This window comes from Haliotis rubra, unplaced genomic scaffold (assembly GCF_003918875.1).
Source record: "Haliotis rubra isolate DU_JTF1 unplaced genomic scaffold, ASM391887v1 Scf860, whole genome shotgun sequence".
Classification (NCBI taxonomy): Eukaryota; Metazoa; Mollusca; class Gastropoda; order Lepetellida; family Haliotidae; genus Haliotis; species Haliotis rubra.
The window spans coordinates 14,983-42,580 of record NW_025767591.1 but is presented as its reverse complement, the minus strand read 5'-3'; the positions used below and the strand labels follow the sequence as shown (position 1 = coordinate 42,580).

The following is a 27,598-nucleotide window of genomic DNA, read 5'->3' as shown; positions in this document are numbered from 1 at the left end:
GGGCATGCCCCCCTCGGATCGTAATGGCGTCGTAAACAAGCCTTGCAATTGTTGCAAGGGGCAGGAAGACTTACGAAGTAATTATTCATATTTTCATTTAGAAAATGTTTTGTTTTCATTCTGCTATAAACGTGCGGAGGATGATGACTGAAACACACATATGAGTCCAATCTTTTACATATACATCTACAATAGTAACTTCACTGCGTAGTAAGGGACGGTAGGGAAGCCTAGTGGGGCAATTTGGGGCGGTGGGGTAGCGTTCGCTTGTCACACCGAAGACCCGGGTTCGATTCCCGAAATGGGTACAATGTGTGAAGCTCATTATTGTGTCCCTCGCCGTGATAATCAAATAAGACCGGGATCATTGTTTCTTCATCCTGACAAGCACCCCAGCGCCCCTCTAACAGTAAAGGATATCTGTGGTGTTTAGGCAAAAATGCACACAATGTTTGGGAGTTGAAAGTCACAATCAAAACGCTCTTCAAAATAGTTACGTTTTTTGGGAAAAATAAGGACCCAAAGCACCAGGCGTGTACTGAATTTTGTTACTATGACTGACTGAGTGAGTTTGGTTTTACGCCGCTTTTAGCGATATTCCAGCAATATCACGGCAGGAGACACCAGAAATGAGCTTCACACGTTGTACCCATGTGGGGAATCGAACCCGAACGGCCAGCGTGACGAGCGATAAGCTTTGACCACTGGGCTACCTCACCGCCCCCTCAGTTTATATGAACCTGAACCTGTTCAGCGCAACAGCGCAACACAAACCCAGGAAGCAGTAGTCCGTAAGTGGGCGTGGCATACTCTATTTAGCTTGTGGAAAAATTAAGACAAAGATATTTGCTTGGTGATCAGTCAATTGAAGATTATGTTAAATGTATTGTACAGTCAAATTTATAAACTTGCACTCCAATTTACTTGAAGGTTGCAGTAGACAGAGGAAGAGGTATTCGGGTCCAGAGAAGAAAAACATAGAAAAAGACGGAGAGAATATGAAAAAGGTGATAAGTACGGTGTGAGTGAGTGAGTTTGGTTTTACGCCGAATTTAGCAATATTCCAGCAATATCACGGCGGGGAACACCAGAAATGGGCTTCACACATTGTGCCCATGTGGGGATTCGAAACCCGTGTCTTCGGCGTTACGAGCGGACGCTTTAACCACTAGGCTACCCCACCGCCCGAACCAACTGTAATGTGATATACAGTACAACCAGAAATTATTGAGAATTTAAAGATTGTAATTTTTTATATTTTTTAAACATAACTCCAGTTCAAAGACAGGTGAACAGTTAGTATTTTGTCAAGTCACCATGGGCAGCAATGCAGGCTTCAATGCGGCGGGCTATACTATTGATCAAAGAAGTTAGAAAGTCGTGGTCCATGCTGTCCCAATATCGGACCACCTCTTCTTTCATTTCAGCAATATTTGTCAGAATGTTCTTATTGACACTTTCCTTCATAAGTCCCCAAACATTTTCTGTTGGATTTAGGTCAGGGCTATAGCTTGGCCAATCTAATAATGTCATATTTTGCGTCCGAAACCAAGCCTGTGAATGCTTTGAACGATGTTTTGGGTCGTTGTCCTGCTGGAAAGTCCAAACATTTCCACAGAACACGTGAGCAGATGGAAGTAAATGTCCCTCGAGAATATCTGTGTACCGCTCACTGTTCATATTCCCTTCAAATACACAGAGGGGCGTTGCCCCTAACACAGATATGCCACCCCACACGTTAAATTTGGGACTGTACTTTGGGCGCTGATACAAAGGTTTTCAGTTTGTTTGGTCCAGAATTTCAGTGTATTAGGAAACAGCCACACAGAACTTTCATCTGAGAAAATTACATTGTCCCAGTTAAAATTTCTATGCTGTAAGCACCAGTTCAACCTTCGCTCCTTCTGTTCAGGTGTCATGATCGGTGATGGAATTCCTCGACTTTTCTGCGAACCATTGCATGCAGCTCAGTTCTAATTGTCTCCTTACAGACAGCCACAGTTCCTCTATCAATCATATCCAGCCTTAAGTTTTCTAAACTCCTTCGTTTGTTTTTAGAAACAAGAATACCAAACCGCCTCCTGTCACCGACAGTCAATTTTCTGGGCCTACCTGCGCCTCCCTGGTGCTCAATGCCATATCAATTTGCAATATTTTTCAAAACACGATAAACAGTGGACAAAGGGATGCCTGTTCTACTTGAAATCACTTTAGCTGATCTGATGTCCTTGTTATAAAACAAGACTGAACAAAGGGGGTAACTCTTCACTGAAAATGTCGTCTGAAAAACAAAGGATAACTCTTCACAAACTAATGAAAAGAATTAACGGAGTTGTCTCTCTTGAATGAAACCAAGCACTTGATAGCTGGTCAAGGTTGTTTATGCTAGAAATCCAATTAAACATATTCCTAAAATTCTCAATAATTTCTGGTCATACTATAGCTATAGTAGTACTGACTGCGCCGTAAAACAACATTCAGTGAGACAGGCAGTACTCACATGGGAGTGGGAGGTGAGTCGGGTCTTACACCTTTACTAGAGAAAACCGCGGACAACAGTATAGCGATGCCTAGGCCTACTACCTTGACGAAAGATACCCGTTTATCTTTATAAAATGGATTTATATATCCTATGAGTCAATCAGTATGTTTCTGATTGACATGTCTCAATAAATTCTTTTGTCGTTTTGTATGGTAATATTAAAGGTCATATTTCGATACCTGTCACAGCGAACACGTATTTCTAAGGCTATTGTTATTTGGATATACTTCAATGTAATATACATTTCACTCATACACAACCGTTTTCACAATCAACCCAAGTATTGGCAACGTCTAAAGGTATCTTGAAACCGATATCTTCTCCAGAGAAAACACCCGTACACGGCGTCAGGTGCTATGGCAGACGTCAACGCCTTTCTACGCCAGAGGACGCCTCATCGGAAGGGCAAGAAAAATGAAGATGATTCCGGCCTTGACCTTGAAGCGGCGGAAGCATTGCTGTTGACCGTCCTTGAAACAGAGGTCAACGTCACAGATCTGGACGGGGACGTCTATGCAGGAAATCTCACAATGGTCAGTTGAAGTTGTTGGTTGAGATTGATGTGAGACGGATTCTAGGTTCTGATTTACACGATGAATTTGTAAGGCACACACGCACGCACGTGTGCGTGCAGGTCGCGATGCCACTGCATTTGTACGAACGTTTCGGAGTCGGTATATTGTCTCTGAGTGGGCTATCCATTTCAAACTGTCCTATATGGTATATCGGTGTGCAATCATATCTCTGTAGACGTTTAACCCTATGTTACCTCACTCCTGACACGAAGCTTATGTTTCATGATTTCCAGGACGTTCTGGAGGCGGTGTCGAGGATAATGTCGCTACACGTGGGTATTCCTTACTTTACATGCAGACCATGTATGTCAGATCAGCTGTTCCGTAGTTCCATGTGAATGTCACATATGTTAACATATGTGACATTTGGCCAGTTTCTAAATGGCATAGTGTAATCATAGCTCTCGGCCGTGGGAGCCGTGCCAATTTACATTTATTAGAGGGGTACACAAAGTCCGAAGTCTATACTACCAGTTATCAGATTTCCATTTTTTGTGGAAGTCGCGGTGGCTGAGAAGGTTAGGCGGCTGACTTTGTGTGCTGGCGATTAGGTGCCTGACTGAGAGGGTGTGGGTTCGAATCCCGGATGGGACTCAACCCAACAAAAGTACTAGAATCTGTACTTCACTAAGAAAGTGTAATCCCAAATATAACATATGTTACATATGACCACTTTCTAAATGGCATTGTGTAATGATGAGCTATCACCTGTAGATTCCCTGTTGATTGTCTGTAGATCAATTGTAGACTATATAAGCTGAAGGTCAGTTGTCAGTTATTACCAGCAGGTAAGCTGTATGTCAGCTGCAGTCAACTGCTGTAAATCTGCAACTTAGAATTGCAAACAAAGTGAAGACCAGCAGTAGGTCCTGTGTGTGTTGGATTGAAACTGTCCAACATCTGTAGATTACAAGCTCATGACAGGTGCGTCCAGATGGTCCACACACATGACTGAAACTGTCCAACATCTGTAGATTACAAGCTCATGACAGGTGCATCCAGATGGTCCACACACATGACTGAAACTGTCCAACATCTGTAGATTACAAGCTCATGACAGGTGCATCCAGATGGTCCACACACATGACTGAAACTGTCCAACATCTGTAGATTACAAGCTCATGACAGGTGCATCCAGATGGTCCGCACACATGACTGAAACTGTCCAACATCTGTAGATTTAAGCTCATGACAGGTGCATCCAGATGGTCCACACACATGACTGAAACTGTCCAACATCTGTAGATTACAAGCTCATGACAGGTGCATCCAGATGGTCCGCACACATGACTGAAACTGTCCAACATGTGTAGATTACAAGCTCATGACAGGTGCATCTAGATGGTCCACACACATGACTGAAACTGTCCAACATCTGTAGATTACAAGCTCATGACAGGTGCATCTAGATGGTCCACACACATGACTGAAACTGTCCAACCTCTGTAGATTACAAGCTCATGACAGGTGCGTCCAGACGGTCCACACACATGACTGAAACTGTCCAACATCTGTAGATTACAAGCTCATGACAGGTGCGTCCAGATGGTCTACACACATGACTGAAACTGTCCAACGTGTGTACATTACAAGCTCATGACAGGTGCGTCCAGATGGTCTACACATGACTGAAACTGTCCAACATGTGTAGATTACAAACTCATGACAGGTGCGTCCAGATGGTCCACACCCCTGACTGAAACTGTCCAACATCTGTAGATTACAAGCTCATGACAGGTGCGTCCAGATGGTCCACACACATGACTGAAACTGTCCAACATGTGTAGATTACAAGTTCATGACAGGTGCGTCCAGATGGTCTACACATGACTGAAACTGTCCAACATCTGTAGATTACAAGCTCATGACAGGTGCATCCACATGGTCCACACCCCTGACTGAAACTGTCTAGACTACGCGTAGTCTCTGAATATACATAACTGTGCTAAACCCATTCAAATTGAAAATAAAACACAGGGAGGCCAGCGATTCACCTGAACCTGAGGAAATCAAGACTTGCTCCATTTAGAGCTTAAGCATTACAGGGATGGCTAGACTGTGGAGAAAATAATATGGTTCAGGGACTGTGAGACAGACTAGAAACTAACTGTCCAACATCTGTAGATTACATGAAGGGCATGCTCATGACAGGTGCGTCCAGCTGATCCGTACACAAACTGAAACTGGTAGATCATGCCGCTAAATTTTTCTTGGTTTGTCGTCAACGGTTAAATTTGTCTTTAAAGGCACAATGTCACACATTTTCGACAATATTTTGTCCTAAATTAAACATATGGGACATATGCACTCACTTTGGCATGATATTGATGTAGTAAAAGACTTAGTATCCCTTCCCTTATTATCCCAGAAATCGATAACTGAAACTTCGAGGAGAACAGCTTCCAAACAGAGGACACTTTCCCTAAATGGAATATTAACAATTGCTCCGTACATCGAAAACCGTCGCACGCGGTGTTGTCGGTGTTTGTCGAACTGGTTTCAATCACATAGCTGTGCCATTCGTAACTACTCGTCTCTTTCCGTAAGCTGAGAGTAGACTCGTACCCCTCTCGTAGCCATGTCCGGGAGAAATATTCCCCCAGCCAATCAGAGAGCGCGTATGTAGTTGGGTTAAAATAGGTCTTTGAAATATTTTTCATTTCGGCTTGCTTAATGTTTTCCCAGACACTTCAAGTATATTCTAACTATTGCATAGTCCTCCTGGGTTTCCTGAATTTTTATAACCAGGATATATTAGCATTATGGCGTAGGAAAGTATTTAAGCATGTTAAACATATCCTTTGAGGTTACTTCCTTGGCGTGTCTACTTTCAGGTTGCGGAAAGGGACGAGTAGTTACGATTGATAGTTGTGCGTAGGGTATTCGTAAAGGGCGTTCTAAGGGACATAACTCTATGGGGGTTCGCTTGAAATAATGATTGGCCGGTAGATGGCGCGAGAGTAAATTTAATGCAACGTTGCAATAATTCATTAGAAAGGTTCAGTTTAATATTGCAATCTAAATGCGTAATTTTGGGAGAATTTTTTTTTATGGTACTAGCTTCCCTGAGGGCTGATAGTTAGTATTATTGAGAGAAATGCATTATGTTTGGTGTGACATTGTGCCTTTAAGTCCCATTTGCAACGGATTTCTGGTCCAGAGTCGATGATTTAATAACCTCCGTCAAAGAAGTGGAATATTACTGAGTGCGGTGTTTTTAACAAACACTTCTAGAAATAACCTCTGAAGAGTCCACAGTTTCCTATTTTGGTGTTACCCTTCAGCAGACAGGTCGGCATCACAGAATGATTCTCGGGGCTGACAAATTCCTCCGTAAGCTGGAGAAGGAACTGCTTCGAGACAAGACGGAACTTACCTTCAAGGACAATAACTGCAGTAAGATGCATTGTTTATAAGTCACATCTATTATCTTGTACAACGTCCCTGTTGTAACATAGTTCACTTTGCTTCAGGTTCCAATGTTGCAAGTTCGGTCAACAGCAAGTGAACTAATGTGCAACAACATCCATATGTTCATCGTATAATATACGTTTGCTATTTTAATACCACTTGTAAATGCTTATTTTGATTTGTTAACTCTTGCTTGGGAAAATATGTGAATTTATTAATTTTGCATATAAAATGCATAAAACCTCGATTCTCAGAAAACAACTGAAAACCTAAAACATTTAATAAATATAGTTACAAGCAACGATGTGGGCTCATTGGCTTTAGTTCTATCTATTGTATTTGAGGGCTAGAAATGATCGTCCAAAACGGAGCAAGAACACGTTTTTGACAGGCGAGCGGATCTTCCAAATACAGCCGGGGTCGCGGGGGTCATGTATCTTTTAAGAAGATTTGGAGAAGAAATAGTTCCCTCTTTAAAAGGTTGTATCTCAGTTGTTCTTGGGTCTACGGTCAAAACAACTAGTGTTCTGGAATCACCAAGACTTCATCTATCATACTGGCACTTTTTGTGCAGAACTTGCACAATGGTTACTGGACATCAGTTATGGAAAATTTGGAATGTCTGGAGCTGATGGTTTTGGGAGCAAACTACTCAGAAAACTGCTGAAAAACATGGCCAAAAACTGAAAACAAAAATAACTGCCAAACGGTACATTTTAGCGACTTGACCTGTCCAGGCAAAGTTGTTGAGAATTCGATTGTTCACCTGTAGAAGAGATTTGGAAGTGTTGGAAGAATTAGTTCTTGAGATATTTGCTGTCAAACGTTGAAATGTTGGAATTAATTTTGAATTATCTTCCCTTTGCTATTGGGCCTAGAGCCTAGAGATTTTTACGGTGAATATCTTCACCTCGGTGGGCATCTGTGTGATGTTTGAGGATTGGTTTAGGAGGTATGTTTGGTACAAAAATCGGCGGAATAATAAATAATGATAATCATTCTATTTATGATGAAATATCTGATATACCTTTAGAATATTGGAGGCCAATTAAACAAACAAATGAATCTTTTCCCCAAAATGAAATCAATTTATTAAATGATATTATTTCTATGAAACTTTCATCGGACTGTTCATTACATGAAGTTAATTGTTGTGTCTATGCTGCCGCTCGAACCTTGGAGGAAATTCACACAGTTTCCAAAGAAAAAGCATCTAATACTAGGAACAATACACCAAAGAAAAACCGGTTTCAAGTAATAAAACTAACGGAAACTAGAAAATACATTTCCTGGATAGAGCTGTGCCTGAAGTTAAGATCATCAGGGAGTCCAATGTAAAAACGGCAAAAGGCAATTTGGAGAAAATTAAAATTACAATACAAGACAACAAAAGACAGGGTACTTCTCCAAATTGTTCCCTTAAGGCCAAAATAAAGGTTTGGACTGAAAGAAAGAAAAAATGGGAAAAGAAAAATAAATTCATCAAACAAAATAAACTTTTTAGAAACAATGAAAAACACTTCTACAGGCAACTGAAAACAAAGGGTGATGGTGAACATGACAAACGGCCTCCCATGGATGCCAATGAAAGGTTCTGGAAACAGTTGTGGTCTGTACCCGGCAACTGTAACCTTGAGGCACCATGGGTCCGTGATTATGACCATGCAATGCATGAGAAGGTAATTAGGTCGTGTGTCTGTTACATCTCACCAGATTGCCTGAAAAGTGTCATCAAAAAGTCCAAATCTAATACAGCTCCAGGGCCTGATGGCATTCGAAACCGGTACTGGAAACTGTTCCCCTGTGTCCAAACACCATTACTACACTGTTTCAATTCTCTCGTGGACACAGGTGATGTTCCTCCATGGTTCTGCAAAGGTCGCACAATACTTCTCCCCAAGAAAGGAGACTTGACTGATCCCCAAAACTTCCGCCCTATCGCATGTTTGAATACTCAGTATAAAATATTCACAGGGTGTTTGACAAACCTCATGTCATCTTACTGCTCTTCCAATGATATCATTTACAGAGAGCAGAAGGGATCAAGAAAGGGATGTTCGGGATGCGAGGATCAACTTCTTGTACAGAAAATGATTTTGGAAGAGGCTAAAGCATATCACCGCAACCTCTCCATGTGCTGGATTGACTACAAAAAAGCATACGACTCTGTTCCTCACGAATGGATTCTGAAGTCTCTTCATTGTATTGACCTCCCTGAGCGACTACTTGATTTACTCAAGTCTTTAATGAGTTGCTGGTCGACTCAACTTGAGATGTACTCGCAAGGGCAGGTGCAGACTTCGGAATCTATTCCAATCAGAAGGGGGATTTTCCAGGGGGATTCTTTTTGTCTTTTGCTTTTTTGTCTGTCTTTAAATCCTTTGAGCTTTCTGCTCAATAAAGAGGAGGGTTACCATCCCGGACCTCCTCAGCACAGATCCCCAACACCTCTTACTCATCTCCTTTACATGGATGACATCGAGCTCCTTGCCAAAGGAGATACCAATTTGAAAGAACAGGTTCTCCTTGTCGAGTCCTTTTCTAATGATATTGGCATGACATTTGGACTCGACAAATGTAATACTCTTCATTTGAAACGTGGCAAGGTAGTTAATGATGGATCGGTCAAGTTACAAGAAGAGGAGTTATTGAGCATCTTGTGGAAGATCAGGCCTACACCTATCTTGGAATGCAAGTTCGAGACAAGCTCCAGAAAGCCCAAATTCAAGACAAACTTCGGGCCGAGTACAAATCTCGCTTAAAGAAAATCTGGAGCTCAGAGCTAAATGCTCGAAACAAGGTCAAAGCCACCAATACTTTTGGTGTGCCTGTCCTTCCCTATTCCTTTGGAGTAGTTGACTGGACGAAACAAGACATCCAGTGTCTTGACCGCCTGACCAGGAGGATCATGTCTGATAACAGAGCCCACCACCCTCGTTCCTCTCTTAACCGTTTATATATGCCAATCAATTCTGGAGGTCGGGGTTTGATTAATGTGGAGGCTCTTCAAGACAGAATTTTATTGTGTACTTTTGCACATATTTATTTATCGGATGATCCTCTGGTGATGCATGTCAAGACCCATGATGAAAGCAAGGAATTCCACAGCTTTTTTAAGCGTGCCAAGGTTGTTGGACAGAATCTGAAATTTGAGGTTGACTTTGCTGATGGCGATGTACTGCTGGACGGTACAGCGATGGGAGTAAACCAGGTGAAGTCCTTCACCAAGTCTGCCCAGAGTCGGTCTTTTCTGGAGAAGCTTTCTGAGAATCCATTGCATCGCGTGTACATGCAGTGTGTTGAACAGAATAGCAATCCCACCGACTCCTTCGCCTGGATGAAGTCGGCTGGTCTTAAATGTGAAAGTGAGGGCTTCCTTTTGGCTGTTCAGGACCAGTCACTTCCCACTCGCAATCGCCTAAATGTGATTCTTAAAGAAAATATCAATATGAAATGTCGTCTTTGCAATGAATTCACGGATACTGTCCAACACCTTGTCAGTGGATGCCCTTCCTTGGCACAAACAGCATATCTTAAACGACATGATGGCATGGCTCGTTGCTTTTACTACCGTCTCCGACATGCCTGTGGCTTTGACTCCGAGGTCAATCCATGGTACGACCCTGAACATGTCCAGGGCGTCATGGAAAATGATGCTTTCAAACTTCTGTGGAATAGGCCCATATACAGCCTCAGAAGAATTCCAGCTAACAAACCTGATCTTGTCCTTTTTGATAAAGCCAATGAATTTATTTATATCATTGAATTTTCTGTCCCTTTTGACACCAATGTGATTGGCAAGATTAAGGAAAAGCATGATAAATATGCGGACCTCGCCTTTGAAATGTCTCGCTTGCATCCCACGTACACTGTCGTCAGGCTCCCCATTGTTCTCGGTGCGCTTGGTTTGGTACCTCCTGATCTCTTGGCGCAGATCAGGAGAGTGCCCGGGTTCTTCACCGGGAGCACAGCCCTTCTGACACTCTGGGTAATGCAGAAGGCTGCAGTGTTGGGGAGCCTTCATATTCTCCGGAAAGTTCTTGGTGGGTTCGACTAGGCAGCGTTTCCTGGGAGAAGTCCCATTCGCTGTCTGGGCTGCGTGTAGAGGGGGCAAGGGCCCTGAGCTGATGATGAGCCTTACCAGCCTGACTGTGCCAGTATCACCCGAACCCTCTCTGCTGCATACAATTTTTAATCTGTAAAACATAATAATAATAATAATAATAATAATAATAATAATAATAATAATAATAATAATAATAATCAGGCTCCCATTGTTCTCGGTGCCCTTGGTTTGGTACCTCCTGATCTCTTGGCGCAGATCAGGAGAGTGCCCGGGTTCTCCACCGGGAGTACAGCCCTTCTGACACTCTGGGTAATGCAGAAGGCTGCAGTGTTGGGGAGCCTTCATATTCTCCGGGAAGTTCTTGGTGGGTTCGACTAGGCAGCGTTTCCTGGGAGAAGTCCCATTCGCTGTCTGGGCTGCGTGTAGAGGGGGCAAGGGCCCTGAGCTGATGATGAGCCTTACCAGCCTGACTGTGCCAGGATCACCCGAACCCTCTCTGCTGCATATTATCTTTAATCTGTAAAACATAATAATAATAAGCCCTTGGTTTGGTACCTCCTGATCTCTTGGCGCAGATCAGGAGAGTGCCCGGGTTCTCCACCGGGAGTACAGCCCTTCTGACACTCTGGGTAATGCAGAAGGCTGCAGTGTTGGGGAGCCTTCATATTCTCCGGGAAGTTCTTGGTGGGTTCGACTAGGCAGCGTTTCCTGGGATAAGTCCCATTCGCTGTCTGGGCTGCGTGTAGAGGGGGCAAGGGCCCTGAGCTGATGATGAGCCTTACCAGCCTGACTGTGCTAGGATCACCCGAACCCTCTCTGCTGCATATTATCTTTAATCTGTAAAACATAATAATCCGAACGATTTCAATTGGTCTCCTGCCTAGAGGCAAGGAGCCCTAAAACTACCCACGGAGGTGGATGCGTGTCCTAACGCTCTGTTACAACTGGGCGACTGAGCACAGGGCAGCAGGGCTGGCTCGGACAGCATGTACCGCACGTGCAGGTTGTATGCGCGACAGAATGGACTTGCGCTAAACTATAATCATAGGTATTATTACGCCTATATACGAGGGTGTTTTGAATTTTCGATCTTTGAATAATATATATACGCATGGAAAACTGAATTGTTAAACGGTACGGCTTTGGTTTGGACGAGATTTGACATAACCTGATTAATTCCAACACATGTGATCGATAGTTGTTCGTGTAAGACATTTAAATATAGAACGCATCAGATTAATATAACAAATCCAGTTAGCCGGGCACAACCGACTAACTGGCTTCCGTAACTAACGAGCTCTATCTTGATTAATATAACTGATACCGTCAAGACAAAGTCATTACATTCACAAATGTCCGTCATGAACGGATGGAAGATATAAACTTTCAACCTTGTCATCTGCTGCTGAAAGTGTAACAGCTGGCAAAGGACCGGCACTTCCGTTTCTGTTAATGGCCGCCGTGTCCAGTGTGTTATAATAGGCGGTCTTTTCAATTTATCTTCCCTTCACTAATCCGCTAGGTGCGCTGATTCGGAAGGTTCAACCTTAGAAATGACAAATCTTTATGGATGATCAACTTCTTTACTGTACAATAGCAATGTTTCGGTATAGATACTTATACTTAACGGTATAACGTCGGTATTGTACAATAAAGACGTTAATCATCCTTAAAGACTTGTCATTCTTAGTACTTTCATGTACAACTTCTAGAATGCCTCTCAAACGGTCCAACCTTAAACTGACAGCGCATGTCGTATGCGCGATGGGAGCTGTACGTGTTACTATTACACTTAGAGACAGTTAACCAGTATAGCCTTCGCCCACACCGGTAACGTTCACGCTGGTGCATAGACACCAATTTTTACCTTGAACGTTGATATATCAAGTGCTATGCCCGTGTTCTGTGATTCCATGATGCATGAGTGATATATGTTGCAATAATGAATCGTGAGAAAACCGTTCGAAGAGAGGCGGTGGAATCAGACAATCATTCAAACAGATCACGTGTTGTCGTTTTGTTGACGGTTAGCAATCGGTAATGAAAGTCTTGTACTAGATGCATGAAAATCCTACTTTTAAATCTGGAGTGTATTTTCATTGTATTTCTACTCAAATCTCTTTCGTATTACGGCCGATTAGGGAAGCTGAAGCGGTGCACGAAATGTGAAGGTCTTGTATGCAACGTGTAAATTTCATCGGCCCGAATATATTGGGATATTTTTTCAACAACACGGATATTTAGAAGATATATAACGTAGAGAAGTGAAAAACAATGTTCAAGTAATTGTAAAAAATATATAGTCGCGGACGAATAATATCAAACACGTAAGAATGGCTCTGTCTTTACATGTCGAAAGTTGTCGCAGAGCACGTTGAATCGGGAACCAGACCGGAAGCGAGAAGTTGGACCATGCATCGCTTACATCATTTCAAAAGGAGAGTTATCGCCCCTCGTAACAAAAAGATCGCCCATTTACAATAATTACGATAACACTATGTACAGAGTTATAAGTTCTATAACCTTACTCAGTAAATACCCAGCCTCTTAGTAGGTGGTTTGGTAGCCCAGTAGTTTAAGAGTACACTCCTAACGCACATGGGTTCGATTCCCAACCTAGTCCCTACACGTTTGACACATTGACTATATAAAGCAAAATAAGAATATATTTAAATGTTCACAGCCAATTTCTGTGGCGCACAGCAATGCGTTATTGAAAACGAAAACATAAGGGATCATGAATATTTTTTGCGATATATTTGAGATTGTGTGCTTCGTCTTCGCTACATAAGGGATCATGAATATTTTTTGCGATATATTTGAGATTGTGTGCTTCGTCTTCGCTACAAAATATCCCCCAAATATTTATGATTCTCAACTTTTTTTGTTCAGTATATTTTCATTCTTTTTCAGAGTTTCATGCTGAGAAATTTGACGGGAAGAGGTCGGCTAGGTTTCAGTTTGATAAAGTCTCCGTTATAGTTCCTCCGCTTGAATCTAACGGTAGGTTGCAACACCTGGTGTCATCGCCAGGTTTTAGGGGATCTGTTCATTTCCAATTTCCATCAGGGGTAGCCTAGTTGTTAAAACGTTCGCTCGTCCCAACGAAGACCCGGGTTCGATTCCCCATATGAGTACAATGTGTGAAGTCCATTTCTGGTGTCCCCCGCCCAGATATTGTTGAAATATTACTTAAAGCGGCGTACAACCCAGCTCACTCACTCACGGAATTATCAGATTGGCGGAGTAAAACTAAAGCCACTCACTCACTCACTCAATGGAATCAGTCCAAAGATTACTCTCTGGCGCCGCTTCTGAATGTACTGACTGCAACCATGGCAACAGAAGATTGCGTTGGGTTGGCAAAGCTCACAGTGTTTGCGCGTTGATGATTCCATAACTTTCCTTTAATATCATTTTCCAGCAACAGGTGACTCAAAGTACGGCCAAGTGATGGTCGCCATCTTGGATTCTGAACTGGGTGCTGTCAACGAGTCGTCACGAATCACACCCATTGTGTCAGTGAACATCGGCGCACATGATTCGATGACGTCAACACTCGATCTACAGTTCACGCATGTGCCTTTGGATGTAAGTGTTCAATCGTCCTTACTGTCATGTATACGGCTACTATGTTGAGGGGGCGGTGGGATAGCATAGTGGTTCAAGCGTTCGCTCGTCACGCCGAAGATAATGCTGGAATATTGCTAAAAGCGGCGTAAAACCACTAACTCACTAATTCACTCACTCACTCATCAGGAGGTTGTGAGTCATATTTCTGGACCCTAGTCATCAGCAATGAACAAGTGTAAAATTTAGCCTTCCATTATAGCACATCAAGCGTTTGGAACACTGGTTCCAAATTACATCTGTTTGGACAAAGCTGGGATGATATATTACTGTTTACATCTTGCCAAGAAAAATTTAAATGTCGTCCTATATTTTACAGCCTTTGTACAACTGTTTTGTTCTATGACAAGCACCTCCATAGAAATGCAATGGTTGATATGAATCTATCACCGTGCATGATCCAGTCTACAACTGCAGTTCATGTAACACAATTATTTTTCGACGAACTTGTCATCTCGAAATGGCGATGTGCAGATTTTACGATTTTTAGATTACTTTTGCCATAAATGATCTACGAACTCAGGATTGTTTGTGTCAAGTATCTCAGTTCTGTTGCACATATTGTCGTATTTTCACACATTGATCGATTTGGGGACGAGTCTTCTTACAGATCACGGAAAAGGGCGAGTGTTGACGAATGAATGTTCCGTTCATTGCAGCGCAACAGACTGAGTCCATTGTGTGTGTTCATGAAGGAAGATCTACACAGGTATGTTCCGATTGTTTGTTAGCCAGGTCATTAGGAACTCCACTTGTTAGATGCACATCATCGTATCCGAACTGCATAGACTGTACCTCGTGAAGATCCGAATAAGAATTGGGCGATCACACTATCCGCAGTTGTAAAGGCTTGTTGGCTCGCATTCTGTGTACCCTGACGTCATAGAGCGGCGCTCATGATGTCAATCACGGGTTTGTCTGACTCACAATCGACCCGTGAAGGTCCGTTTTAGAATATTGACCTTCCGTAACCCATGCTTGTCGTAAGAGGCGACTGACGGGATCGGGTAGTCAGTCTCGCTGGCTTGGTTGGCACATGTCATCGGTTCCCAATTGCGCAGATCGATGCTCTGCTGTTTACCACTGGATTGTCTGGTCCAGACTCGATTATTTACAGACTGCCGCCATATAGCTGGAATATTGCCGAGTGAGGCGTAAAACAACAAACAACAACAACAACGTGGATCGGTGCTCATGATGTCAATCACTGAATTATCTGGTCCGAGCCGTAAGAGGCTGCCGTCACACAGCTGGAATATTACTGAATGCGGTGATGAATATCAAAACAAGCAAACAAACAATTTACAGGAGGCTAGTGACCTTGAACCTATTTCTTTCATCAGTTCAGAGTGGTCCCCTTCCGGTATAGAAACTACCCGGATGACGGACAGTAGTACCGTGTGCAAATCCAGTCACCTGACCAACTTCGCCATCATAATGCAGCCAGTGAAACTGACGGTGAGCGTTAACGGGTTCCTTACAATATGATAGTTTCTAAATGGTCAATGTGTCAAACATGTATATATGTTTGTTGTACGGTATTTGAACATAGCTGACAGTTGTAACGTTGCGTGCCGTGCGTCGATGCTTCAAGAAATGAATGCTGTTTATCTAATGGGGCGATACCAGGGGTGAACAAGTCAATCACATGAAGAGAAATGATATGGGATATCTTAGGGCTGCCAAACCTGCAAGGGATATTGCACATGGGACGCTGACGTCCAGTTTATTACAAACTAGCTAGATTGGTGATCTACGTCCCGTGAAAAGTGTTTGAGGCCATTTAATAATATATTAAGAATGGTCAACGAAATCATTTTGAGAAAAAATACATTTTGGACTACTGAGCAAAGTTGTTTTTTCTGGACGCGTGAGACCTATCTAACATAATTGTCAGGATAACAAGAACCTCCCAGAACCCCCACCTCCACCCCCACGCTCTACACCCAACACAAACACACACGCACGCCCCCCTCCCTCCGAAACAAAAAAAACCCCACACCCACAAACACCCACATAAATTCCATAATGGTTGAACTACATCACGTGTTACCCCAGATCTTCCAGTCGTTTGACATCGCTCGATGGCTTCTTTTATCTTGTTACTGTCTATTTCTAAAAGGTGCCCCTGTCGGATGTTGCCGGTCTGGAAGTAACGTCACTGATCGGATGTGTCGTCTCAATCACGGCACTGTCCATCACTTTCATCATGCTGATAGGAGTCAGGTGGGTGAGATGAGGAGGGATATGGTGAGGTTAGGTGAGGTGAAGTAAGGTGAGGTGAGGTGGGATGAGGAGGGTTATGGTGAGATGGTTGAAGGAAAGGTTAAATGACGTGGTTTAAGCTGAAATAAGGTGCGCACGCGTGCGTGAGTGAGTGTGTGTGAGTGTGAATGACCGTATCAGAAAGTGTCACATTTGTACCAGCACAACTGGTGTTCCAGACGGGCGTCCAAGAGGCTGTACATACTGAAGAACCTGGTGTTCATGCTGCTCCTGTCCCAGACGGTGTTCCTGCTGGGCATCGATAAGACCAACAATGAGGTAAAGGACCGTCCATTTGTTAACCCTCCCCACGGGAGTACCTATCATTATTAAAAAAAGCTTAAACAGGATTGTTGCTAAAAGCAACTCAACTTGCTAAAAGAGAACATCAACAATCTTCAACCAGACAACACACCGTCATCAGAACATCAACAATCTCTACCCAGACAACACACCGACATCAGAACATCAACAATCTCTACACAAACAACTCCAGAACAACAACCATGTTCACCCAGACAACACGCCGTCATCAGAACATCAACAATCTCTACCCAAACAACTCAAGAACATCAACAATCTTCACCCAGACAAAACGCCGTCATCAGAACATCAACAATCTCTACCCAGACAACACGCCGTCATCAGAACATCAACAATCTCTACCCAGACAACACACCGTCATCAGAACATCAACAATCTCTACCCAGACAACACACCGTCATCAAAACATCAACAATCTCTACCCAAACAACACACCAACATCAGAACATCAAAAATCTTCACCCAAACAACACACCATCATCAGAACATCAACAATCTCTACCCAGAAAACACACCGTCATCAGAACATCAACAATCTTTTCCCAGACAACACGTCGTCAGCAAAACATGAACAATCTCTACCCAGAAAACACACAGTCATCAGAACATCAACAATCTCTACCCAGACAACACACCGTCCTCAGAACATCAACAATCTCTACCCAGACAACACACTGTCATCAGAACATCAACAATCTCTACCCAGACAACACACCGTCATCAGAACATCAACAATCTCTACCCAGAAAACACACCGTCATCAGAACATCAACAATCTCTACCCAGACAACACACCGTCATCAGAACATCAACAATCTCTACCCAGACAACACACCGTCATCAGAACATCAACAATCTCTACCCAGACAACACACCGTCATCAGAACATCAACAATCTCTACCCAGACAACACACCGTCATCAGAACATCAACAATCTCTACCCAAACAACACACCGTCATCAGAACATCAACAATCTCTACCCAGACAACACACCGTCATCAGAACATCAACAATCTCTACCCAGAAAACACACCGTCATCAGAACATCAACAATCTTCACCCAAACAACACACCGTCATCAGAACATCAACAATCTCTACCCAGACAACACACCGTCATCAGAACATCAACAATCTCTACCCAGACAACACACCGTCATCAGAACATCAACAATCTCTACCCAGACAACACACCGTCATCAGAACATCAACAATCTCTACCCAAACAACACACCGTCATCAGAACATCAACAATCTCTACCCAAACAACACACCGTCATCAGAACATCAACAATCTCTACCCAGACAACACACCGTCATCAGAACATCAACAATCTCTACTCAAACAACACACCGTCATCAGAACATCAACAATCTCTACCCAAACAACACACCGTCATCAGAACATCAACAATCTCTACCCAAACAACACACCGTCATCAGAACATCAACAATCTTCACCCAAACAACACACCGTCATCAGAACATCAACAATCTTCACTCAAACAACACACCGTCATCAGAACATCAACAATCTTCACTCAAACAACACACCGTCATCAGAACATCAACAATGTCTACTCAAACAACACACCGTCATGGGAACATCAACAATCTTCACCCAAACAACACACCGTCATCAGAACATCAACAATGTTCACCCAAACAACACGCCATCATCAGAACATCAACAATCTTTACCCAGAGAACACACCGTCATCAGAACATCAACAATCTTCACCCAAACAATACACCGTCATCAGAACATCAACAATCTTCACTCAAACAACACACCGTCCTCAGAACATCAACAATCTTCACTCAAACAACACACCGTCATCAGAACATCAACAATGTCTACTCAAACAACACACCGTCATGGGAACATCAACAATCTTCACCCAAAGAACACACCGTCATCAGAACATCAACAATGTTCACCAAAACAACACACCGTCATCAGAACATCAACAATCTTCACTCAAACAACACACCATCATCAGAACATCAACAATCTTTACCCAGAGAACACACCGTCATCAGAACATCAACAATCTTCACCCAAACAACACACCGTCATCAGAACATCAACAATCTTCACCCAAACAACACACCGTCATCAGAACATCAACAATCTTCACCCAAACAACACACCGTCATCAGAACATCAACAATCTTCACTCAAACAACACACCGTCATCAGAACATCAACAATCTTCACCCAAACAACACACCGTCATCAGAACATCAACAATCTTCACTCAAACAACACACCGTCATCAGAACATCAACAATCTTCACCCAAACAACACACCGTCATCAGAACATCAACAATCTCTACCCAGACAACACACCGTCATCAGAACATCAACAATCTTCACTCAAACAACACACCGTCATCAGAACATCAACAATCTTCACCCAAACAACACACCGTCATCAGAACATCAACAATCTTCACCCAAACAACACACCGTCATCAGAACATCAACAATCTCTACCCAAACAACACACCGTCATCAGAACATCAACAATCTCTACCCAGACAACACACCGTCATCAGAACATCAACAATCTTCACTCAAACAACATACCGTCATCAGAACATCAACAATCTCTACCAAAACAACACACCGTCATCAGAACATCAACAATCTCTAGCAAAACAACACACCGTCATCAGAACATCAACAATCTCTACCAAAACAACACACCGTCATCAGAACATCAACAATATTCACCCAAACAACACACCAACATCAGAACATCAACAATCTCTACCCAAACAACACGCCGTCATTAGAACATCAACAATCTGTAAACTTACAATGAAATGTAAAATGCTGACCAATACAGACAACAGTTTACTGGTGAAATACTTTGAAAGAAGCGTTAAACCAAATTCTCTCACTCATTCACTGCCTCACTCGGTGTGACATGACGTCGTATTACGAAAACACTTTTCAAAGCGGGCTTACCAAACCCGCTCACTCACATTATTGACGCTGCGATATTTTCCGAAGGGTTCCGTCCACTGCTTCTGAATCTGCTGTTTCAGATGGTGTGCAAGTCAGTAGCGATCCTGCTACACTACCTGTTCCTGGCCTGCCTCACTTGGATGCTCACACAGGGGATGGAGCTCTACTTCAAGGTGTCAGATGTCTTCAACCAGAAGAACCACTCTGTGGCATACACGGTCGCCGCCTACCTAACACCCCTTGTCATAGTGGGAGTGTCCCTGTTTACGTCCTACCATTTGTACGGAAATGAAGCATAGTAAGTTGTTCCCATGTTACCCCTGGGATCCTCATGGTTTGACTGGGCGAATAACTGAGTCTCATCTCATCTTTATTCTCAAAAACCCACCAACGGTGGTACATGAGACAAATAATTGAATACAATAAATGGCATGCATGATAGCAGGTATGTACATCGACGTTTGTAATACATATACAAACTTAAGATATTCTAATTGAAAAAGCGTAAATGTTACAAATTAGATTTTATTTGGAACTTTTTGGAAACAGTTCTAATATATTTTGCTAAGTTAAGTAAAGTGTTTTGATTTGAGAAGGTTCGCCGTTTTTGCGAGATTGGGCTATTGTAGAAATTGATTTGGGATAAAATTGGAAATGAAGGCTTCACATTTAAAATGATAATGGTACTCATCTGAAACTGCTGGTGAGCTGCAGAGGGGGCAAAGTCGCTCTTCTCTGGGTACTCCACTCCAGCGGCCAGTCTCAACCGGTAGGTTCTGGTTTGATGTTCTGAATGTCAAAAGTTGCTGTGATATAACTTTAGGAAAGTGAAGATATATTTCAAACTCTGGGGAGTGTTTGTACCAACGATGATAAATAGCTTTTGGGCTTGCCATGGCTGCGGATATGAAGATTTGACATATTTTGTCTTTACGTTGTCAAATGTTTGGTTTGAAACGTGAATCAAAAGGGCGATCACACGATCCGCAGTTGTACAGGCTTGTTGGCTCGCATTCTGTGTACCTGATGTCATGGGGCGGCGCTCATGGTGTCAATCACGGGTTTGTCTGACTCACAATCGACCCGTGAAGATCCGGTTTAGAATATTGGCCTTCAGTAACCCATGCTTGTCGTAAGAGGCGACTTACGGGATCGGGTGGTCAGACTCCCTGACATGTCATCGGTTCCCAATTGCGCAGATCGATGCTCAGGCTGTTGATCACTAGATTGTCTGGTCCAGACTCGTTTATTTACAGACCCCCGCCATATTGCTGGAATATTGCTGAGTGCGTAAATCTAAACTCACTGACTCACTGACTCACAATCGATTTGGGGCGGTGGAGTAGCCTTATTGTTAAAGCGTTCGCTCTTCACGCCGAAGATCCGGGTTCGATTCCCGACATGGGCACAATATGTGAAGCCCGTTTCTGGTGTTCCCGATGTGATATTGCTGCAATATTGCTAAAGGCAGCGTAAAACTAAACTCACCCTCTCACCCACACACTCACTCGATGATATTTGATGGTAATAAGTGTTAGCGTCATGAATGTGGTTTACAGCAGACAAACACAATACCGTCCCAGTAAACAGTAAACTCTCTCTCTCTCAAAATGCCGATTCTATATACAAGAAATGTCAACAACGGATGTATTTCATGAGGAGGCTCAGATCTTTTAACATTGACTGACAATACCATTTGGAATGTATCCAATCTGTTTTACTGTTCTCTGTTCAGTGTTGGTGCCCTTTCCCTCCAAAAGAAAAACAAACTCCAAAAAGTTGTAACCCCCTGTTCAAAAATTGTCGGCATGAATTTTAACCCCCTTTGTTATATGTATAAGAATCGTGTTTTAATGTCTGCGAACAAAACTTTATCCGACCCGTCTCATGATTTACATTCTTGTTTTAAACTTTTACCATCTGGACGTAGATTCCTCGTACCTAAAGTTCGCACAAAAAGGCCACAAACATCTTTTATACCTGTTAGCATTAAACTTTTATATGAATGTTGGACATAGCCATAATTTTAAATGTATTTGTCTACTAGTCTCTTACAGCATACACTTGTCATTCTTCTCATCCTGTTTATCTGTGTGTTTTAAGGTGATCGTGTTTCTGTGCTTAATTTGTTTTAACCATGCTGTATATCTCACTGTTGTAAAACGAATTCCTTTGTCGGGCAATAAAGTATTATTATATTATTAAATTATATAATTATCATTAATATTTTTCAGCTGCTGGCTGTCGCCGGATCAAGGTCTTGTGTTTGCATTTATTGCCCCAGCAGTGTCCGTGTTTACGGTAAGTCGTCTTACAAGTTGTGAAGTTCATTGTTAACAGTGTTGTGATTGTATTACAATTTGGCTGTTAAAATTCACTCGAAGTTCATTAAAATTATGTTTTAGCAATAATTAGTTGTCATGGATGTATAACTATATATATACTGTAAGCACTGGTTAGCATGTACGCATATTTCATATTTTTTGAGTCGTGTATAATCTAGAATATTTTAGAAGAGCATAGAATCTTCAAGCATGGTAAAGGAACAACGGTTGTGCGAAGACCATAGTATGCTGAATCGCAAAAGAAACGTCACAGCGATAGAGGTTTCTTAAAACACACACTTTAATTCGCTCTAATTAACAATCAAAGCAGATGACTGAGTTCAATTTTGACAATTATGGTTAACATATTTTCGGGAATCACATTTAGTGTTCACACAAACGAAATCACCAAAAAATGGTACCATTAAGATACCTCCAATGGCATCGATGACGGCGTTGCATCGTCTGTACATGGAATGAATTAGCCGGTTGGTGAAGGCCAAATAATAGGCACTTGGGTCCATACTCTGCGAAATACCTTTGGCTTTGGGGGCACGAGCGTTGTCTTATTGGAAGATGTGATTTCTGTGACATCCAAAATGTGGTACAACGTGGGGTCTTATGACTTGGTCAATATAGCGAGCAGCTGTCATGCCATTTCCTCGTCCTGGACATAAATTATGGAACACCAAGGGGCCAACTCTCTGGTTCAGACCGATTGTACCCCAAACGCTTGGACCACCCCTCAAGTCTCCTAATAACACACTCATTGGAAAAGCGTTCCCCACGCCTTCGCAATACTCTCACTCTGCCGTCGGCTGTCTAAACACAATATCGGCTTTCATCAGAAAAAAAAGCACAGTCGATTGTCGATAACGCTAATTTCGATGCTGAGTTGCCAATTCAGTCGGTTTGGGCGGTGGCGAGCGGTGAGGACAGAACCGCGATATGGTCTGTGATTGCAGAGGTTGCTTCCGCGCAAACGTCGACGCACTGTATCGGCACTAATATATAATGGAATATAATGGGTCTGTTGTGAATCCCAATGGTCTGGCGTGCTGTTTCCGTCGCTCTGGTGAAGCAGATAGTTGCACACGGTCTGTCAGTCTTGGCGTTGTGATGTTACTGAAGGTTGTCCACTGCGTGGACGGTCTTGGATGCTGTTAGTGGCCTGATACCGCTCCTGCAGTCGGTAGATTATCCTAACATGAACAGTAAAACGATTGGAAACCCACCGTGCAGTCAGGCCAACTTGCAATCGTCCGAAGACCTGGTTCCTCTGATCTCTCGTAAGTCGTGCCATGGCGATTGTGTCCAAACAAAAATTACTGCAGGCGAGTTTGGGACTCGCTTTCATTGGTAGGGTTGTCACAATATGCACGTGCATTTCATTTTCACGAATGTCATACGGAAGCTTTTACCACGTCTACCTATTTAGGTGCGTTCGGTCGATATGTTTTTGCATCAGAAAACAAACTGATGTTGGTAATAACTGTAAATTTGAATTGACATGGTAACAAAACGGTACAATCATAAAAAACACACCACCTTGTAAGAATAAGAAAATTGCATTTTGTTTTGAAAGGTGACATTTCTTTTGTGTTTGAGTATATATCTGAATGTCAAGCCTATTACTGTTTTGGAACAGCAGGGATGCTGCTAGGTGTATGCTATCATCTCTGGCTTAACGATTATTATTGTTTCACATTGAGCGAGATTCTGTTTATCGTTCACTCTTGTCAACTGGAATATGGAATAGGTGCAGTTTCCTGAAGGCTGCAGACTGCATTCTGTGTCAGAGGGATAAGTAATGCCACTGGAGCTTGACGTCATGGTAACCAGTGACGTCACAATGATGAACAAACTTAAGAATTGCGATACAAGTTATTTGTACCGATATCAAGGGATGGTTGATTTCAGCCAATCGATATCTCCTGTATAAGCCAGTGTCTCGACTAATCAGATTCAGTGGCTCGGGAGTTGTGATGGTAACCGATGACGTCACCGTTGTCTGAAGGCATCGTGATGTAATGGTAATATGACCTATCAGATATAGCTTGATCTCACTCAACCGATGTCTCCAGAAGAAGCCAATTTTATAATTGCTTTAATATAGTTTCAGTTTTTAAGTTTTTACTTTCATGTGTTTCTAGTGGGACCCATATTCGATCACGTTTACCCTCGAGCTCCATGTTGTCTGAAAGTGATGTTTTGACCTTGCAGGTCAACGTCCTTGTCCTTGTGCTCGTGATGTTTAAGTTCAACAAGGTCAAGGCCAACGAAAAGAAGACAGACAATCAAAAGATAAAGTAAGCGATATTATACTATTCCTATGAATGGGATTGACGTTTGGACATTAAATGTATGACATTCTTTTTGTGTTATTTTCCGTTTGGACAATATTTACATGGACAAACGAGGCATACATAGGCTAGTGTATTTTGGGAGTGTAACTAATCTGTATTAACAAAAAAGAAAATGTATTAATGAAATGTAATGTAAGCATGGCGGTCTGTAAGTAACCTACCGGCAGTGTGATTACAGGCGAATTGCGATGACTACCGCAGGCCTTACACCTCTGTGTGGTCTAGGAGCGCTAACGCACTGACGGTTCCTCCATCTGAACACTCCAAGAGGATATGTAGGCTACGTGAATATTTTTGTGACTCAGAACTTGTGTATACTCACCTGTCCCTCAATGATCACTCACCTGTCTGCAGGTGCAACATCCGGGCCTGCGTGATCCTCCTCCCAGTGTTGGGGCCGACATGGATTGTGGGAGTGTTTGCCGTGAACAGCTCCACTGTCCTGTTCCAGTACATCTTCTCCCTGCTGAACGGACTGCAGGTACCCCGGGGATTTCCCCAACACTTCAATGTACTATTTATATACTGCCCCGCTAAACAACATTCCCTCTATGTGACGGCGGTCGGTGTGTAACTGAGACGCGATCACACTATCAGGTGATAGATATCATGAGCAAGATGAATCTACGTAAGTACATGAACCAAGTGAACGCGCCTCACCCATGGCGCATGTTAAGACCAGCAATTCACACCCGGTTCTTCATGATGATCCAAACCAAACTACCCCATCTTAAAGGGCGACATAACGACTCTGGTAACTGGTGGATTGCATATACTCAGTCCCTTGGCTGTGTGGACTTTGCTCACAATATCAATCACTGGTTTGTATGGTTCAGACTGGATACCTACTGGCTGTTGTCTTACAGTCTTGATCAAGCTGACATGACGGCCCTGATGGTATAATATAATTGAATTACCCCCCTCTGTTGTCTGCTTCTATGTTTGTTTGTTTTCCGTGATGGTGTAAATGGACTAATGGACCTGGGTCCCGATCCACAAAGCAGTCGTAACTTTACGAGCTATCGTAACTCTATACTATATCGGGGCGGTTAGGTAGCCTAGTGGTTAAGGCGTTCGCTGGTCACGCCGAAGACGTGGGTTCGATTCCCCACATGGGTACAATGTGTTAAGCCCATTTCTGGTGTCCCCAGCCGTGATATTGCTGGAATATTGCTAAAAGCGGCGTAAAACCAAATTCATTCACTCCCTCACTATACTATATCACTGGCTTACGAACGGCGTACTCCTACGAACGTTTAGTGGATTGGGCCCTTGCAGGCTATCCTGGTCAAAGTATAAAAGCTAAACGACCAACGCTAAACGCCAGATCAGTAAGCAGGATACACTTTCTGGATAACTTCTATTAATTCGACGTTCGCTATAAATCCACATACCAAAACACTGGATCGTAACAGAAAAGAGAAGGTGTCATATTTACAGGTATCTTATCTTTAATGTTATTTGCCTACTTAACAGCTGATAGCCGGACCATCCTGCTGGTTATCCTTGGACACTGACTTTTGCGTGGTGACCTGACCTGTTTCCGTTGTTTGTTACAGGGGATGCTGGTTCTCATCTTCCACTGCTTACTCAATGAAGACGTGAGTTTGTGTACTATGTGTCGTCTCTGCGTGGGTGTTTGCGAAACCCCTCCCCATCCTCTCCCTCTGAGAGAGTCCGTTCTTAGTCTCAAATACAATGTCCCACCCAAACAATATTGGTCCATGGTTCGGATATGTTGGCGATGAGGTGATCCACTTTCATGTTCTTGAGTGGGGAACTCGCTCGCTCCTTCCCTCACTCCCTCACTCCCTCACTCCCTCACTCACTCACTCACTCACTCACTCTCACTCACTCACTCACTCTTGTAATCATGTAGGTGATGACATCGTGGAAGAAGAAAATTGGTCTCCGCCAAAGTAAAGTCCACACATCGGAAGTGAAGGTCACTACACCGACACAAGATGCATGGACGGGGCAGTTCCTAAAGCCAAAACGAGGTCTTCGGAGTGTTCAGGACATTTTCACTGTAGTAAGTGTATTTACTGTTTATGAATCGGAACATACGTATTGTGCTGGTAATACACCTCGGGGATGACGAGTGGCCAGTAGTCCAGCGCTTGTTGCCCACGGCGCACTCCGAGTATACAGTGAGAAGCTACTTGTGAGAGTAAATTCCAGTTCATAATCTGTGAACATTGCATACAGTGTGAAATTATCGTCTCTATGTTGTTTGAGGCAGCACACAGCAACCTTCCATCTGCATGACGACCGGCTAAATAGTCGAGTCTGGACTAAACAAACCAGCGTGTAATGTCTGTTTAGATTTTAGATTTCAACTGACAGTACCCAAATAAGAATTGATTTTCAGCAACCCATGCTTGTCGTAAGAGGCGACTAATGGGATCAGGTGGTCAGACTCGCTGACTTGCACATGTCATCAAAATCCCATTTGCGTAGGTCGATGCTCATGCTGTTGATCACTGGATTGTCTGGTCCAGACTGGATTATTTACAGACCACTGCCATCTAGCTGGAACATTTCGGAGTGCGGCGTAAAACTACAACCAACCAACCACTGCTATGATCCCTGGCTTGGCGATGGCTCACTGTCAACTTAGCTCATACGAGCACCTGACTATAAAACAACCTTCATGTTTCCTGTGATATAGTGGACATTATGCCTCAGCTCCAGTGTACCTACGTGGGGAATCGAACCTAAGTCAGCTTTAACCACTAGGCCACCCTAACGGACCCTTCTTCGGATATGGTTTGACATACACATTTACTGACGCAAATATCATTTTCCCGATTAGCTGTTATTTGCGACAGTATCTGTGTTGTTTGCGATTCTTATCTCTATTGTTTGCAACTTAAGAACTTAACAGCATTATATTTCGTTTTCAGACAACATCCAAACTGAAGCAAATTTCCTAAGAGACCCGTGTCCCTGCCGTTTGTTGAGGAAGACACTGTTTGAACAGGCCAAACTTGCCCAAAGCGAAGTATGACGAGAATCATGGCATCGCCTGTTTCAAATGTCTTTGGCGATAAACATATATAGTTAATTGCTAAAGTTTTAAGAAATAAAATATCATGAAGTATTTGAGGACAGTT

General features: G+C 42.9%; 1 protein-coding gene across 1 annotated transcript; it reads left to right on the top strand.

Moving 5' to 3' along the window:
• LOC124262946 (adhesion G-protein coupled receptor D1-like) lies at positions 1 to 27,598 on the top strand. Its single transcript, XM_046697561.1, has 18 exons — positions 1 to 77; positions 931 to 1,007; positions 2,869 to 3,075; positions 3,351 to 3,389; positions 6,405 to 6,513; positions 13,508 to 13,597; positions 14,019 to 14,185; positions 14,884 to 14,933; positions 15,568 to 15,682; positions 16,347 to 16,450; positions 16,669 to 16,768; positions 19,873 to 20,090; positions 22,027 to 22,093; positions 24,340 to 24,425; positions 24,837 to 24,963; positions 26,042 to 26,083; positions 26,362 to 26,514; positions 27,389 to 27,598. Exons 1-18 carry the CDS (start codon positions 5 to 7, stop codon positions 27,416 to 27,418), a joined length of 1,854 nt encoding a protein of 617 aa, XP_046553517.1. The 5' UTR covers positions 1 to 4; the 3' UTR covers positions 27,419 to 27,598.

Bases quoted from the DNA above. Each gene is read 5' to 3' on its own strand.
- LOC124262946 (XM_046697561.1), top strand. From the start codon at position 5: ATGCCCCCCTCGGATCGTAATGGCGTCGTAAACAAGCCTTGCAATTGT. The intron at 1,008-2,868 runs GTGATAAGTACG...TATCTTCTCCAG, and splicing joins ACGGAGAGAATATGAAAAAG to AGAAAACACCCGTACACGGC. The intron at 26,515-27,388 runs GTAAGTGTATTT...TTTCGTTTTCAG, and splicing joins TTCAGGACATTTTCACTGTA to ACAACATCCAAACTGAAGCA.